General features: G+C 44.0%; 1 protein-coding gene across 1 annotated transcript in view; it reads left to right on the forward strand.

Annotated features, from left to right (window-relative positions):
* BMP1 (bone morphogenetic protein 1) overlaps positions 1–17,940 on the forward strand; it is a 91,850-nt gene extending 73,910 nt beyond the window's left edge. Inside the window, exons 9-20 of the mRNA XM_088443401.1 lie at positions 202–304; positions 417–533; positions 1,672–1,817; positions 2,410–2,605; positions 2,964–3,089; positions 3,282–3,442; positions 5,472–5,652; positions 9,021–9,146; positions 9,974–10,101; positions 10,480–10,693; positions 13,142–13,392; positions 17,140–17,940. Coding sequence (XP_088299527.1) covers positions 202–304; positions 417–533; positions 1,672–1,817; positions 2,410–2,605; positions 2,964–3,089; positions 3,282–3,442; positions 5,472–5,652; positions 9,021–9,146; positions 9,974–10,101; positions 10,480–10,693; positions 13,142–13,392; positions 17,140–17,274 — 1,884 coding nt within the window. The 3' untranslated portion in view covers positions 17,275–17,940. The remainder of the gene's footprint in view (positions 1–201; positions 305–416; positions 534–1,671; positions 1,818–2,409; positions 2,606–2,963; positions 3,090–3,281; positions 3,443–5,471; positions 5,653–9,020; positions 9,147–9,973; positions 10,102–10,479; positions 10,694–13,141; positions 13,393–17,139) is intronic.
* The last annotated feature ends 630 nt before the right edge of the window (positions 17,941–18,570 follow it).

The raw sequence follows: 18,570 nt of genomic DNA on the forward strand, positions 1-18,570 counted from the left end.
TGGTGATTCCAGTTGCAGTAGCCAAGGGGCCTGTCCCATTTAGCCATCTTTCTGGATTCAGCAGGTTCTGCTCTCAGCAGTGTCAGACATCGGCTTGAGTCTCAGGTGTAGCAGTAAGCCATGTTTATTATTATTGAGCTTGTAGTGTGCAGATTATACATAGTGCTTATCATGTCACCTTCTGTTTATCCTCTGTTCTAGATAATGCTGAATTTTACCTCTTTGGATGTGTACCGTAGCCGGCTCTGCTGGTACGACTACATAGAGGTCAGAGATGGACATTGGAAGAAAGCTCCACTCATTGGTATTGTCCTGCCGCTTATTATAGCAGCTATTAGTCCTCACCGTCTTTGAATTAAACACAATAGGGCTGTATAATCGCTAATGTTTACCATACTTCAATGCTATTTTCTCAGACCGTTACTGTGGCGACAAGATCCCAGAGTCAATTATATCCAGCGATAGTAGATTGTGGATTGAGTTTCGGAGCAGCAGCAACTACGTGGGGAAGGGCTTTCATGCTGTGTATGAAGGTACAATGATACGAGGTGACCAGGGCCTATTCCATGCAATGTGGAGGAAACCAAGCTTGCCTTATGATATGCCTGCCTTCCTGGCTCTAATAACCCAGCATAGATGGGGATTGGGCATGGTTCTCAGAGGTGGATGTAGACACGGTCGCCTCTTACGCGAATGCCACAACCGATTCTGTTCATAATGAGATGCCCACTTGCAGCGGCTCTAATCCATCACGGAGCGTCTTTAGGCACACCATCGCTGCACCGTCAAAGCTTGCGGCTGAAAATGGCATCCCATGTCAGCGGTACTGCGTCTTTAGATGCACCCACTGTCAGCGCTACTGCCCGCAACTTGCCCGTGTCTGCCTAACCACCCCCTTGTTACCTCCCAGGAACGCCTACTGAAATCCAGGGCTATTGCGGCCAAATTACTTCTGCATCTTGCAGCAGTAACCATCAGGGAATTTCCAGCATCGCCCAGCAGTGTGCATATCGGCATTGCGTAGCGTTATCGCGCACCTGTGAATCAGTCCCTATATGTGCCAGGAATGCCCATCAAGGCCAAAATCTGATCTATTATTTGAAGAATGAAACAATTATTTATGGGAATGCCGCCAATATATTCATTAGGGATCACTGACATCACTGAGGTATGTGGCACAAGGTTACTAGTCCCTGGGGAATAGATAGGCTGCAGTCTCATGAATATTTTTTCACCTGGCAAAATGGCTGCCTGCATAGACCTGCGATGGGCAACAGGAGGCCCTCCCAGTCTGCACCTATGGTTCCCAGCACATTCCTATGGCTTGTTTGTTATAGCTTGTAACACTTATAGCTTGTAACACTTATTTAATATGCCAATTAATGTGGTGTCTCTCTTTGATTAAATGTATCCCCATCACTGGTGTAGATGCCGAGTACACAAATATTATCAGGAGTCTGAAAACTAATAAAATAAATATTTCAAATGTGTCATTCTTTAAAACCACCTCTGCCCTGAGGCCTTCTGCCACAGGCTACCTGTGATCATTATTACCAACCTTGTTGTGTTCAAAATACCCTGTTCCGAGATGTTTCCTATGTAAACTATATTTAAATAGTTTATTTCTATAATTTTTGATCCCCTTTTATTTATCTTTATTCTTACTTGTAGCCCTGTGCGGGGGGGAACTGAAGAAGGATAATGGTCACATCCAGTCTCCTAACTACCCAGACGACTACAGACCCAACAAGGCCTGTGTGTGGAAGTTGCGGGTGTCTGAGGGGTTCCACATTGGAATCACATTTCAGTCTTTTGAGGTCAGAGGCCCAGGGAGCTGGTCACTGGGGGAGGAACCGTCTGAGGATAACTGGTGGAGGAAGAGGAATGTGGTATTGAGGGAAAGGCTAAGAACGCAGAGTGTGCAGAATGGGATTACAGAAAACATGGCTTGTCTCTGCAGTATATGACCAGTCATGATTTAGCTTCTGGCTAGTTAAAACAACTATGTGTTTGTATGCAGGGATGGTATTATTTGTACAATTTGGACCTAGTGGTTTTAATTTGGCTCTTTAATTAAGGTGTCAACCAAATAAAATTTTAAGCCTATCCTCACCCAGAGAAGTTAAAACCTATTCTGTGTGGAAGCTATTTAAGCAGAAGAAGAATCTAGAATGTTAGTGCTCCCATCAGGGACCATTATTTTAGGAGCACTGACTGCTGGAACCATCCAGTTGGTGCTTTTGACAGGATAATTCCTGTTGTTGGAAGTTCTGGAATTCAAAATGCTCCAGCCACAAGTGGTTATGCCCTGAGCTGTGGACATCTGCCATTGTCATAGTTAGGGGAGGGGAACTTATTGCACAGGGATCAATTTATTTAAACCAAAGTTGACATCTTCCATTTCCGCAGATTGAGCGCCACGACAGCTGTGCATATGACTATCTAGAGATTCGGGATGGCAACTCTGAGACAAGCCCCCTGATTGGCCGCTTCTGTGGCTACGACAAACCTGATGACCTCAAGAGCTCCAGCAACCAGCTGTGGGTTAAATTTGTATCTGACGGCTCCATCAATAAAGCTGGCTTTTCCATCAACTACTTCAAAGGTCAGCAAATCTCACTCATCCACTGTGATCAGCCTTTCTGAACGTGCTATCACCGCATCTGAAATTGTCCATGTTTTATTCTACTATAATAAGCTTGGGAGTTCTTATGTCACCACTTAGTGCTCAGTAGGAGAACGTGCCTATTGTAAGGAATAATACACCCACTAATGTACAATGTTTTGTATACTAGAAGTCACCTGGAGATCTGTGATGTGTATGAAAGGCTGCTGTCTGTGGCCTTGTGCTTCCATGGTGGCAGAGCTCTGCTAAGATCATAATAATTTTGTCTTGATTTGGGCACTTTTACTTCCATATTGTAAGTTGCCGATACTTATATTGTGCCCCCTTTCTTCTTCAGAGGTAGATGAGTGTTCCCGACCTTATAAAGGTGGCTGTGAGCAGCGCTGTGTGAACACGCTTGGCAGCTACAAGTGCGCCTGTGAGCCCGGATACGAGCTTGCCCCAGACAAGAAGTCATGTGAAGGTGAGCCATGTAGTGGACTGTTCTCTCGCTTGCCATGGACCTCCAAACGGGTGTCAGTCTACCAATATTGTGAAGCCCAGCATTACCAGTGAGACCTCTGTCTTTTAACTATCTGACTCTGCCAACCTGCCACTGCACAGTGGAGTAACCGGGTCCTGTTGGCGACCTTCTTAGTAGTCTATCATTTTACAGCGGCCTGCGGTGGTTTCCTGACCAAACTGAATGGTTCCATCACCAGCCCAGGGTGGCCCAAGGAGTACCCACCCAACAAGAACTGCATCTGGCAGCTGGTGGCACCTACACAGTTTCGCATCTCGCTCAAGTTTGCTCAATTTGAGACGGAAGGAAATGATGTGAGTCTTTATATGGTGCAGAAATGTTGTCTACTCACATTTTGGAATTGTCCTCACCTCCGTTTCTCCTCCTTTCCTCTGGCCCCAACTCACTGCCGGCTACGCCATATACTTTGTTTCCTACTGTTTCATAAATAACAACCTCAATATTCCTTGGCAATCCAACTGAAATCTTCCTTGCCTGAGCCACAGCAACGGCCGGCCATTTGTCACCCATTGGGGCACTCACTTGTCCGCATCACCCAAACATAGAATTAGCCCATTTGCAGAGCCCTACATAAGGCCGCCTCTCGTTCATTTCTTTATCTGTAAATTTTCCATGGTTTATTATAACCCATATTCAGAGTACTTTGTGGAACCCTTTAGAAGTTTCTATGTTCCTGCATAAATTTGACTTGATATGTGACCTGATCTTCATCTGATAAAGGGGGGGAATTAAATTTGGATACTGGACACCATGTGCTATAGAAGTGCGCAGGGAAACTTGCGGTGTCGGCAGTACTATAACTGACATACGAGCGCAGCCGAACATCGTGGCGATACTCGGCGGCACATTGTCTGTAATTGAATTCCCCTCAAAGAGTTTCATTTAAACACAATTTTTTTTAGTGTGCTTTTACTGAATATGCTGAAATTTAAACTTTTGTGTGATAAATATGCAAAAGTCAAGATTATTGGCTACAACAGTCATTTGAGTCAGTTACAATGAATGATTTCATAGGCATGAGTATATGATAGACTATTTAACCCCATAGCTAAAGGCTGACCCCTGTTAATCCACGTTCAGACATTAATGGCAAAATACGACAATATTGTTACGCTGCCTAAGTATCGCACAAGGAGCAAGTCTTACACTACTAGGAACCCCAATGCAACGAATTATGATTGTTTATTAGCTCATCATAGGCAATAACTGTCTATTGATAAGAAACTGCTTTCCCAGAATAATGACACGTCTGAGTTTCACAGTTACATGGATGGTCCATGAGAAAACTAGAGGAATTTTCTGTGGGCCGATGAGATGGAATTTTTTCGTCATGGCTGAAAATGACATATTAGTAGAAAGAGACTTGGAACATGAGAGCCCCCTCCGTACTGTGAAACATGGTGCAGTGCAGCCTCAGGGACTTGTAACGCAGACATTGGGGGAAGACAGAATGATGCCTTTTACCGACAAATGTCAGAGTATCTGCTCGTTAATGTAACATAATGAGGGTAACGCAGTTCAGCAAACACATAGGTCATCAATGGATACAGAATAAATAATGGCTGACCCAGTCCTGACATGACTCCAAAGCAATATTATAGCATGGTGTGCTCTATAACGGGGGAATGGAGCCAATGTTTACTAGACCATGGGAGGTGTTTATAAACTAGTATAAGAAATGTTTAGTTATACAATGACTCAATAGGTTTCACAAATGTGATATCTAATCGTTTTTTTGGTCTCTTATAACAGTTTAGGTCAAAAGACGGCAGGAACACAAAAGTCTTACAGGGTTTGTTTACTAAGCGTTGGGGTCCAAACCCCGGCGCTTCTGATCGTGTTTATGTCCCAAATTTGCTGTGTTTTGCTAGTATAATCATTGTCCTTTTAAATTTCAGGCATAAACGCGATCGGAACTCCGACGCTTCGTAAATAAACCCCTAAATGTTGGTAAAACTTTCATTCAACCCAGCAAATTATACACATTTTTATTTTGCTCATCCTCTGACACAGAAATTTGTTCCTCATCATAAAATTTTCTATTGCAAGAAAATTTATATTTTTTTGTGTGTAAACGTGCAATAAAATCCGCTACAAAGTTACATTACATGTCCTATGTGTATACCATTCGTCTGCACCTCTGACGTCAGTGTTACTATGTACCCTCTCCTAGTATAATCGTCACTTTACTCACACCCTTGCCCGAGTCACTGCTCTTACTGATTTCCTCTCATGTGAACCTGTGTTATGGCGACCTTGCTTCTTCATTACAGTCATCACTCATATTCTCCATTTCCCATTATCTCTGTCTCCTGCTGCCAGGTCTGTAAATATGATTACGTGGAAGTTCGAAGCGGCTTGACAGCAGATTCTAAACTTCTTGGAACATTTTGTGGCACAGAGCTCCCCCCAGTGATCACATCACAGTATAACAATATGCGCCTAGAGTTCAAATCCGATAACACTGTCTCCAAGAAAGGATTCCGGGCTACTTACTACTCAGGTGAGCTTTCTGCATGCTGGTGGTCCTCCCCATCTTCCGTCTGATTACTGCTGGTGGGAGGGGGGTTGCGCTATTGGGTGCATCATGGGAAAGTCTAATGATCTTTATCTCGGCATGATGACAGCGCAGTCCTGGTAATATTTCTGCATTGCTTGGTGATTTCATCTTCCCTTCTTGATACACAAACCCTGCAGATTGCATTGCCCCTATGTCTTAACCTTAAGTCCAACTCCAAAAGTCAGAGGGCCGATCCACAGGTGGATGCGTTGATGGCGGTTGTGCAGTTGTCCGATGACTTTTGTACTGCGCACCGGTGGGCGCACAACGAATTTGACGCAGAGAGAGACCATTTCACTGGGCGTTCCTGGGTAGTAACAGGAGGCGGCTAGCGACACGTGGGCGCATTGCGGCCAGCGACTGCGTATTTTCTTGCAGTTGCGCTGGTACCAGCGGCCACGTTTCAACGGACATTCTGAGCAACAATAGCGCTGCTCTAATGTCTGGCGGGTGCAAGTGATGTGCGACCAATGTTGTGACTTTTTACGCAAAGCGGCGGATTAGCGATGAAGCCAATGGGCATCTCTGTAGTAATCCTATCTGGCTGCGACATCAGCAATACGGAATTGCGACTTCCTTAGCATCCACCTTTGAATCAGGCCCAGAATATCTTATCATTGGTCCTTATTCATTATAACAGTGCAGGTTTTGATGATATCCCTATTATAGCACAGCTATGGATGCTGGCATCTTTCAGCTCAGGTTTGACTGATATTAATATATATATATATATATATATATATATATATATATATATATATATATATATATATATATTATATATATATATTAATATGTAGATAGATATATATTAATATGTAGATAGATATATACACACCCCAGGTACTCAAGGCCAGTATGTTGTGATTTTGCTGTTTTTATATCTGCATTCGCTCATGACATCATTTTTCTTTTTTTATTTACAACATGATATTGCTCTTTATAGAAAAACACCATTGATCTAAGCATAAATGGTTTGTTGTTTTGACATATAGAGGTTTCAAGCAGTAACCATAGCAACCAATCAGCTCCTACCTACTATTTTATAGTCTGTACTTGATAAATGCTACTTCAAAGCCGATTGGTTGCCATGGGCAACTTCTCCACTGGTTCACTTGTCCACGCTTTTCACTGCTTGGGACATAAACCCCTCAGCCGTTTTACTTCCTACATTCTGTAGCGTCGCCCTCTGCGGCATGTTCCAGGCCCTTTTACACTTCTGACCTTGATCCCAGTCCAAAACAGGGATTGATGTTGATAGGAGTTAGTGTAACACTAATTTTATCTTTGTTAGGGTCAAAAAGGGATGCAATGAAAACATGCACTGTTGGAGGTCCAGAGTTGAAGGATATTGATCTATAGGACATAGGAGTTTAATTAGGCATGCTGGCAGAAGGGAGGTGTAACAGCGGCTCTAACACAATCATTTCTGCTATTTTCTGTACATTGCACTAGAGATGAGCAAATCAATTGCCAACACTATGGGCACATTTTGTTAACTCTCTGATTCATTTAGTGATTAAGGGGTCTATGCACTAAGCAGTGATAAGTGACAGAGTGAAGAGTGATAAGTCTGTGATAAGGTGCCAGCCAATCAGCTCCCAACTGTCATTTTTCAAACACAGCCTGTGAGATGACAGTTGGGAGCTGATTGGCTGGCACTTATCACAGACTTATCACTCTTCACTCTGTCACTTATCACTGCTTAGTACGTAGACCCCTAATTCTAAAATGTACACTCAGGACAAGTCCCAACTTCCTGCTAATGCTTCAGAGGTCACCGAATCAGAATGACAGTGTGGATTTGCTGACCTCTAGTGGTCACTGTCTCCTAGTTGTGCCTCAGCGGCCGATGACATGAGTATGGGGCTACAATTAAATCATGAGCTGAATGCATCCCCATCTAACCTAAAATTGTCTCGTGGGTGCTTGTTTGGTTTTTAGGGACCACAAGGGACTAGATCGGGTCAACTGTAGTATAGCCATGACTTGGGATTATGTAACGTGATAGACGTCGTATTGATGTGTTGTGGTGACGAAATATGAACTAATCTTGGGGGATGGATGGCTGAGCCCGGTCCCTTTCCTTGTATGGCTGCATGCCGTGCTTGGCATCTAAGCTGCATGCCGCCCTCTCCTTGCACGATATGTCTCCAGCTTCTGGCTCCCAGCTCTGCATCGTGGATCAAAACAAGGAAACGGTTGCACTCCCCTCCCCTGTTCCCTGCTCGCTCCTTCCATTGTCTGTCCCCATCCCTCTCCTACCCTGTCTCGTGTCTATCGTTTCCCCCCCTCTCTTCTAAATTTTCACTTCGTGTTCCCCCTCCCTCTCTCCTATCTCTTATCTTCTCTGCTTTTCCTCTTCCCCTTTTTAAACGACATGTTATTGGCCTGTGCATGTTTCCCACCACTCATTTCCACCATTTCCTTCCACCTTGTTCCCTATCGATGAACATTCCCCGTTCCCACTCACCTCTTCATTCCTTTACTGTGCCTCTCTCTACACTCCTCCACCTGGTCCTTCTCTTCTTCTTCTGCTCTCCCTTCTCCCCACCCTCTCTCATTACAGAGATGAAGAACAAACAGAAGTTAATGCAGCCGCAAAAAATGAACCAGCAGCCGCAGCAGGCTCCCCATCGGAACCGTTCCCGAATGAGAGGAAGGACATCGAAAAAGACTCGCCCCCATTAATGAAAGCCCCCCAAAATCTTTCCCCTTCGACCCAGTATAAGTCATCCCCGCTACAACTCTTGTCCAACCCTCTACGCCCATTCCTCTCCGTCCAGTGCCCATTCCCCACAGTACATTCCTTCCGAACGGACTTGGGGTTCTGGCCCCACCACTCTCTAGAGACATTCGGGGTTGGTGGGGCTCTGTCTTGGCAAACAACTGTTAATTTGTTCATTTTTATTATTATTTTAGTAAATAAATATCTATTTTTATTGTTTTTTTTACAAGAATCCTCAGTATATTCGTGCCTACAAGGGGGTGGGGAGGGGAACTTGGGAATATTGGAAATCGGTTGCCCTTGGTGGGGTCTTTACTTTGGTCTGTAAGGTAATGATCGAAGGGAGGCAGGATAGTGATGGCAGCAAGATTGCCTATGAATGTCCTACATCATTGAACCCCCTCTTCCTCAAGCTGCTTCTCTGGTCTTACCAGGTGCTCCCCCCTTTGTTCCGCAGGTAATAATGATGCTGGTATATACAAGTGGTGGTGAGTGGGGTGTGAGGACCTTTCCTACCCGTCCCCCTTCTTCTTCTCTCTTCCTCATTCGCCACAGTGATCTCTCTGTTGTCCCTGTGTTACAGATAAAGATGAGTGTTCTCGGGATAATGGGGGCTGCCAGCACGAGTGCACCAACACTCAGGGCAGCTATTCCTGCCATTGTCGGAGTGGTTTCGCCCTGCATGAGAACAAGCACGACTGCAAAGAGGGTAATCTAACTACCGTGTGCCTGTGCCCCTGTGTGTGCTTAGTACTGCCCTCATTCTTATCTGCTAGGGATGGATGTCGTGGTGCCAACCCAAATAACTACCAAGGGAACAGGGTAGGGAGGGGGTGCAAGATGGCCTCTTACTCACAATAGGCCGAACGCTGAATTGGAAACATTTTTGGCATAATTGATGCTCAAAATTGCTGCCACCTAAAAATAGTACGTTTACGCCTATATGCTAAGGCCTATATGTACCTGTGGCTTAGGCGCTTGGTGTACGTCAGACTTACACCCGTTAGATTTGCATCTGCCCCCAGGCGCCTGCAATTGATACAAGCGTATCTGCTACTCCATGCGGGTCTGCACCTGATTGCAGTTACATGAACACACCTATTCTGGTCTATGAGAGGCCGCCACTTCCCTTCCCCCATCTTGTCTCTTTAATCGCAAGCAGGTGAAAGTGTAACTACATGCAACTCTTCACAAGTGAATATTGGGGTGTGGGGTGTGGCTTGTATTGTGGGCGTACAGAGTACAAATCTGTGGACTTCCACAGAGAGTAGGGGTGGAAGAATTTTTTGCCATCTGGTGAAGCAGTAAATAGATGGAGACCCCGCATTACCCTACATGCCCATTAGCACGTATGCCTGAGTGTCTTTATCTAATATGATTAATGTGTATAGTGTGAGTGAGGTACCATTCTCATCCTGTAATTGCTGGCAACAGTAATCTTTACACACCCGCACTCAGCTGCCTGTAGAGATCGGTTCCCAGAAATCTGTGTGATAGCGCTTAGTACCTGCTCACTCATTGTCTGCCTCATTCCAGCTGGCTGTAACCACAAAGTGAACGCCGGTAATCAGAACATCTCCAGCCCTAACTGGCCAGACTCGTACCCCAACAAGAAGGAGTGCACGTGGCAAGTGACCGCCACCCCAGGGCACAGAGTGAAATTGGTAAGCTGCTTTTATGTCTTGCATTGAACTCTGCTGACACCACAATGGGCATGTTTGAAGACCAATATTAGGTTATATTAGAGTTTAGTGTTATCCCAGAGTAGCAGTAACCTTGGCCTAATATAAGCTCAGTCCAACAAATGGTAAACGAGTCAGACCCGTGCTAGAAGCTCCCTGACATCCAACGGGAGTCTACCAAAGATCAGAAATTCTCTGAGCAACAAGCACCCGAAGAGACAGCAGCAACTGAATATAGAGGACGTGGCGTTTAGTGAACAAATGTATAATATATAAATATTCTGTTTTATGGTTACTTGATCTCTTAACCCCAAATCTCTGTACCTATCGCTACCTATATCCCTTTGTTCTGTCTGACAGGTGGTAAAGGATGTGGATCTGGAGTCCCACCAGGAATGTATGTATGATCATGTTGAAGTTTACTCTGGTGGAGATGCTCAGTCTCCTGCCCTCACGCGTTTCTGTGGCAGTAAGGTCCCGGATCCCATTACGGCCCCAGGAAGCAGCATGTTCCTAAAATTTGTGTCTGACAACTCGGTGCAGAAAAAGGGATTCCTGGCAGAGCTTACAACTGGTGAGAAGCATGACCAGCGCTATCTGCTCAGCCGTGCTGGGTACAGTCGCTCACAATTACTTTAAGTGGGTTTCCAGCTTTTTAAAATATTCAACTCACTTTTACCAACTTGCAGCGTGAGACCTTTGAAAGATTTGCGGCCAATTGAATATGCCCCATTGTATTCCTCTGGCCCTATCAACATGCACAGCCATACTTGGCACTGCCAATGGATTACATATTTACAATGAGGCGCAATATCTTCCAAACCACACTATACATTTACCTATTGATTACTTCTTTGTAGCCTGTCGGTAATAAATTTCTAACTACAGATGTGTCCTCTTGCATCGTTGCCGCTTTTGCGGCAAATCGCCGTGCCACCCGCGAACTGGTACACGCGCTGCGTTCGCACCCGCGACTCCATAGGATTGCATGGTGCGAATGCAGTGCACGGCATGGCGTAGAGTGGCGCACGCGGCTGCACCTAATCACATGGCGCGATGCTTGCGCACGTTTGAAGCGTGATCGGTAAAGATGCGAGAGGACACGTCTGTACAAGTCCTGAAGTACGTATCTGGCATCTGAGAAATGGCGTCACAATCAAGCATACAATGTAGTATAGCTCTTCTTTCTCTAGTTGTAATTGTGATAATGTACTATAGTGTCTGTTTTGTTGTGGGTGCCTTAAATCAGGCATGGGCAGCCTGTGGGTCTCCAGCTGTTGTGAAACTGACAAGGCATGCTGAGACTTGTAGTACTACAACAGCTCAGAATACAGACTGGAAAGGCAGTCATTGGAGACCCACAGATTACCTATATCTCCATGACATTTCTGGGCTCAGTCTGTATTTTTACAGCTGTTTTATTCATTCTTTATAAACGTATTTGTTTTTCAGCCAAGTCTTAGTGAAGAATGGATAATGTATATGTCTGACAGTGGGCAGGATATTGTGTATGGCTCTATAAATTGTAAGCGTGTTAGCCAGGACCAAAAATAGGGGTGTGCGAGAGGCACCATCACCCTGGGCACAGGGCCCTGGGGGCTGTACCATCACTGCACCATGGCACCTGCGTTTGGCTTGCAGGGTGCCTGTATTGCTGCTAAAGAGTTGTCGGGAGCATCCTAAGGCAGCGCTGTACTGGTGCCTTGTATTATTGCTGTAAACCGCTGTGGGGTATGCTGGCATTGCATAAATAAAGGAAAATAAAATAGAACTACTAATGGGATTTGGCGTAAGAAGGGGAGTGGACAGATAGGTTGACCCAGCTCTTTCACTGTTTGTACTGTTGTGTGTTAAGTTTTGCAGAGTGTTACTGCTTCCCGAAACGCACTGAGCACCGCTGAATATGTTTGTAGCATATACATAAATGTTACCAAATACACAACTAAGCCGATGCACCATAATACACATTACAACTTGAGATCATTTCTGGGCTGACTTCAGAAAACCCCCCAATTTTAGCAATCCTTTTACAGATCATGGAGTTCAGCTATAACACAACATAATGCAATACACGGTTACGATACATTATTCCAGAGAAATTGCACAACCACTGCTGCAGATGTGTAGCTTGCTGTAACTCTCCACTTGCTGGTGACCACAAACAGACCACCTACACACCACTAACAACTGCCTGGCGCTGCCTGGTACATGACGTGGATCAATCTGCACATAATGTGACTGTCGACTGCAAACAATGTCCACACATTTATAAACCTCTAATTTATCAACACGCCTACGTAGTGACAACAGTCTACTCTGTTGTATAGTGGTAAAAAATGCAAACAGTTTAGGAAAATAATCCCCTGCAAGATGACAACGTTAAGAGAGGATATGGGTTTAAGGGGTCTATTTACTAAGCAGTGTTAGGAGACAGAGTGAAAAGTGATAAGAAAGTGATAAGGTGCAAGCCAATCAGCTCCCAACTCTCATTTTTCAAACACAGCCTGTGAGATGACAGCTGGGAGCTGATTGGCTGACACCTTATAACTTACTTATCACTTTTCACTCTGTCTCCTAACACTGCTTAGTAAATAGACCCCAAAGGGGTCTATTTATCAAACAGTGAAAAGTGTGGAGAAGTAAACCAGTGGAGAAATTGCCCATAGCAACCAATCAGTTCCTACCTATTATATTATAGACTGTACTTGATAAATGCTACTTGAAAGCTGATTGGTTGCTATGGGCAACTTCTCCACTGGTTCACTTTTCCACCCCTTAGTTTTTGTTATCTGGCGATATCTAGCTCTGGAGTGATATGTAGAGAATATCTCTCTCTCACACACCGTTGGCCATTTTGTGTGATGAAACAATATCATCAAGCACTTTTGTTTCCATTTTGTGATGTCACTGGTGCGCTTTTGTGTGATTGTCTACTGTTCTGCTATGTAATGATGTGGTTTGAGGTAATTGTGCTGTGACATTGTGCAGCAGCGCTTACAGCTGTGGTGTGTTCCCCTTACAGTGTGCGGAGGGACACTGCAGGCAGAGGTTCGCACTAAGGACCTATACTCCCATGCCAAATTTGGAGACGATATACACCCGTCCGCCTCAGAGTGTGTGTGGCACATAGTGTCGGAGGGACGTTATGGAGTGGAACTGGTCTTCCAGAGCTTCGAGCTGGAGGAAGAGCAGGACTGTGGCTACGATTACATAGAACTGTATGATGGGCCAAATGAGAATGCCCCCAGGATGGGGAGATACTGCGGGTCAGGGGTATGTATTGGCCGTCTGTGTGCATTATATTTACAGTCTCCTATTTATCTCTTTCATTCTATCACCATTTTGTCTTCATCAATGCATCTCCCACCATCTCTCTTCTGTCTGCGCATCTTCTGGTATACTCACCCACTAGATGGTTCTGGCCTTGTCAGGGGGAAATTATTATAAACTCTGCAGAAGCAGGGCTCATTTTATCTTTCCATACACTAAAATGTAGGCCAAAGTGGAAGAGGCCTCTTTGTGGACTGAATGAATCAATAGTCAGCCGGTCAATTATATAGGACCTAGTGACTTGATTCAGATCACAATATGGCTGCCCCAAGCATGTATAGGTAAAATACAATTAAATGCAATTGATTAAAAATATGCTAAACAGAGAACCTTCATTCTCTTTGGTTCTGTAATAAATAATATGAATACAACGAAATATCCCCCTTACACTCCTATGAGCCCTGAGCCTAGTGCTGGAATTGTGGGTAATATGGTGGAGTGCCTTTTTGACGTTAATATTGTCTTTGAAAAACAGTATGTTCAACTATTCTACAAAACATGTTGTTTTACAGTTATGATATCTCTGTAACTGCTGACCTGACCTTCTCTTCCCTGCTTATCGTCTTCAAGAGGAAACTGTCTAAGAACTGCCTGACTACCGTGAAAAGTACAGGAAACCAGCACAGCAGGAATTTTATCCTCCATATATATATTTTTTCATTCAGGGCTATTCTACTAAATGGGAAAAGGGGGCATTTGCCGCGTTCCCACCGGGACAGGGGTTGACCTTGATAGTGTTCCAGATGGTGCTGCCATTCACAAACTCAATCAGCCTAAGAATTCCGCATGTATCATGTGATTCCCATGTCTGTCCTCCCATCTGTGATGTGTGTATCATGTGATTGCCATGTCTGTCCTCCCATCTGTGATGTGTGTATCATACCATGTGATTCCCATGTCTGTTCTCCCATCTGTGATGTGTATCATGTGATTCCCATGTCTGTCCTCCCATCTGTGATGTGTATCATGTGATTCCCATGTCTGTCCTCCCATCTGTGATGTGTGTATCATGTGATTCCCATGTCTGTTCTCCAATGTGTGATGTGTGTATCATGTGATTCCCATGTCTGTTCTCCAATGTGTGATGTGTATCATGTGATTCCCATGTCTGTCCTCCCATCTGTGATGTGTATCATGTGATTCCCATGTCTGTCCTCCCATCTGTGATGTGTGTATCATGTGATTCCCATTCTGTTCTCCCATCTGTGATGTGTGTATCATGTGATTCCCATGTCTGTTCTCCCATCTGTGATGTGTGTATCATGTGATTCCCATGTCTGTCCTCCCATCTGTGATGTGTGTATCATGTGATTGCCAGTGTCTGTCCTCCCATCTGTGATGTGTGTATCATGTGATTCCCATGTCTGTCCTCCCATCTGTGATGTGTATCATGTGATTCCCATGTCTGTTCTCCAATGTGTGATGTGTGTATAATGTGATTCCCATGTCTGTTCCGCCGTGTATGCTCCATGTTTTGTGTGCAATTCCTGTCTGTTTTTAAATGTATGATGCATGTATCATATGATTCCCATGTCTGATGCATGTATTGTGTTATTACCTAGCCTGTTCTCCCATGCAAGCTGCATGTACCATTTAATTTCCATGTATGATGCATGTATCATATGATTCCCATGTTTTTTGTGTTGTCCTTCTCATGTCTATATCATTTCCCCTGTATGCTCTCTCCCATGCTCAGCATCCTTCCCCCTGTGCTCCCAGTAGTGTTCTCCTCTCCCAGTACAGCTCCATGAGTGTATATAGGATTTATACTTGTGTGGTCGCCTACGCCAGCACATCTGTGGTGCCTCCCCTGCTAGGTGCTGCTTTACGCTGCCTTATGCAATGCTTATATGGAAAAAAGGACATGACTAAAGAAAATAGTGAAGAACTTCCTTCAGACAAGGCCTAATAATTATTTTAGTACACCCACAGGGTAAAATATTTATATAGAATGTCAGAAATAGTGACCTAACTCCTGACTTTAATCTGAGTATAATTGCTGCCAGCCGTAGCACACACAGCGCCTGTTTCCAGGCAGAAAATTAATGCTTACAGTTAATGTTAGAGAATATAACAGGAGGCCATTCGGGAGGTTCCAAGAAATTATTTATTCAGCGTCTATAAAAGGAGACAGCTGGGATTCCCATCATAGTACAAGCAGATAAATCTGGTCACTCATTCTAGAATGTGCCCCATTTCTAGCCCCGTATAATAGTAAATGCATCTATAGGCTCATTTATCCGGGATGCTTAGGAATTGATGTTTCCTGGGTAAAGGATTTTAGGAAGTAGTAGAACTATTACCTAAATCTATTATACTAAACCCCTGTATTTCCCATTGCCGTCCCAGCTTTTCTATCTGAGCAGACATGTGTAGCAGTGCTCCTCGCAGTGTCTGGAGGAGATTGTTGTGTGTATGGATGACAATGTCACATATCCCTGTGTTTTTTTCTGGGGATTCCTGGATAAGGGGGGGTATATTTACTAAAGGATGATTTTAATCAATTTCAAATCGATCAACATTGAAGTTGTGTTGCTAAATTTTCCCATTGGGCCGCTCTGGATAAAAGATCAAACACCAGTACTGTATATGTTAATTTACTGATCTTCAGACAGAATGAAATTAATTCATACATACACATAAGTCCAAATTACAGTCTTTGTTAAGTAAATGAACATAATTTTGTAGGTAAACTAGATTTTAAGTAATTAACAAGTGATAAGAATTGGGTTAATGAAGAAACTGTGTATTTCTCTAAACACCTACATACGCCTGTATGATCTTAATTCACTTCACAATGGGGACAAAGGAGTACATTTACCAATCAGATTCTGCTTAACATTTAACTAGCACCTTCTAGAGAAGAAAACAGCTAGAATCTGATTGGTTGCTATGGGCAACTTCTCCTCTTCTAAAAACTCTGACTTTAGTAAATTTACCCCAGAGAAAGAGAGAGCAAAGTACTTACTATTTTTTTGTATAGTGCTAGTACTGCACAATTTTGCAGTTAAAAATTGACAGAAGACTAGATTGTTCACAAGCTTGCAATCTATTTAAACAATTCCATGGTAAGGAAACTTTAAACTTTTGTTTTAGCTTTGGAGATGCTTTAATGTATCCTTTATACATAGAATATAATGTCACTCTGGTGGCTAATGCTGCAGTGGTTTCTAGTGAACGGACGTGCTGCATTGTCATACATATTGCTATAGCCAACGGAATGGCTACGTCACTGTGTTCAGGTAAATGGTTGCACTATTTTCCCGATGATGAGAGAACTATAGAAAACTTTTATTAGTAAATAGCTCATCTATGGCTTAATTGCTCCATTACGGACAATATTTGTACATCAATGTTTATCTTTGGGGCATATTTACTAAATGGTGGCTTTTAAAAACCAATGATTGTCAGCAGGTTTGCTCACAGAATTAAAATGGTTTTGCATTTAATATTATTGCTGTATTAATTCTGACAGGCAAACCCGCCAACAATAGTCTACTTTCAAAAGCCACTGTCTGGTAACTGTGACCCTTTCACCACTCCTTGTCAGAGTTTTCTCTTTTATTCTTTTCTTGGCTGTGGATCTGTGAACTGGATCGCGACTGCCTCCCCCTTTACTTGTCACTGTATGTATTCTGCCATTCTCCCTCTATGAGACACCACCAATAAGTAATTACTTCTTGTCCACAGCCCCCGGAGGAAGTGTACTCGACCGGCGAATCTCTGACAATCAGATTCCACTCCGATGACTCAATTAACAAAAAGGGATTTCACATCCGATACACCAGTACTAAATTCCAGGACACTCTCCACGTCCGCAAGTGATAGTCCACCAGCTCTGTCCCCGACCTCGTTGTATCTGGGACCAAGTCTGTCTGTGGGGATGAATCCTGAACTGCAGGACCCCAAAATGTGATCTACGGATGTGTATTACAAGCCGCATATCATAGGTTAAAGGACCAGACGAGCCTCAGGGATATCCAAGGACACAGACTCACGTTGGCAGATAAACATCAACTTTTTCTGATACACACACCCTGTTACAGTCATACACACTCTCTGCCGGAAATGCTTGGTCCCTGTGCCGAGTGCTGGTTAAGTATTTAATGGGGAACCTACTTTATCCTGTGAAGTTTGCTTCTTGATCACATTCCCTGGAGCCAGTATGCTTGGGCTTGCTAGAGACTTTCCTCTACAGTCCTAAAATTGCCACTGTTTTTCCCCCTTTAAATCTTTCTACTGTCCACCTGCGCCTTGGTTATTTTGCACCTATGATCTATCCAACCCCAAAAAATGTTAGTTTATTATTTCTGCTCATACCGTTAAAGGGTGTTCGTCATTTTATAGACACTTCCCTGCTTCAGTTGGTCATGGAAATATCAGGATTTTTCTCACTGAGCCATATACAAGTCCCTTACCCCCAGCTCTCAGTGATAGCATCTGCCATGGATGTGTAAGCTATGGACTCATTAAAGATGGTCGCACTGTGAATGAATGTTGGGCCAGTGCTCTGCTGACATATATCGCACAGAAGGACGGTGAATGCCCGCGGGTGTGATTGAGGATTCTTGGCCTGATTCAGAGACGGGCAGTAATGCACTCGCAACTGCATTTGTTTTTGGATCGCAGTTGCTAAAGTATGCTAATGAAAGTACAGCCAGCATAGGGACGCCACTGCTGCCTTCTCATATCTGTCCGACAGCGTAAACATTGGTACTATCGACGCACATCGGGTATTTACGCAGCATGTAAGTCAAGACTGACCAGCCTCAAAGACTGCAGCTCTCCTGACGCGCAGAGCGCTCTCATGCTGTACAGGAGAATGCAGCAGCTAATTTATGCACGCCCACGAAATGGCATTTAAACGGTCAGACACGCCTGCGTTCTTCTAACCACCCCCCGTTACCATTCCCCAAACGCTGACTACCTGTCACTCACATTGCCAGTGGTTCCTCTGTATGAAAGTAATTGCAGTGCGATTGCTGTGCGTGCGCAACAGCAAACATTCTGAAAAATGTCAGCATTGCGTCCCTCTCTGAATTAGGCCCTCTGTGTATACATATTCCGTAACAGCCTTTGAATACATTTGCATTGTGCAATACATACAGACAGTCACATTAA

The sequence above is a fragment of the Taudactylus pleione genome, unplaced genomic scaffold, assembly GCF_031769625.1.
Source record: "Taudactylus pleione unplaced genomic scaffold, aTauple2 ptg000329l, whole genome shotgun sequence".
Classification (NCBI taxonomy): Eukaryota; Metazoa; Chordata; class Amphibia; order Anura; family Myobatrachidae; genus Taudactylus; species Taudactylus pleione.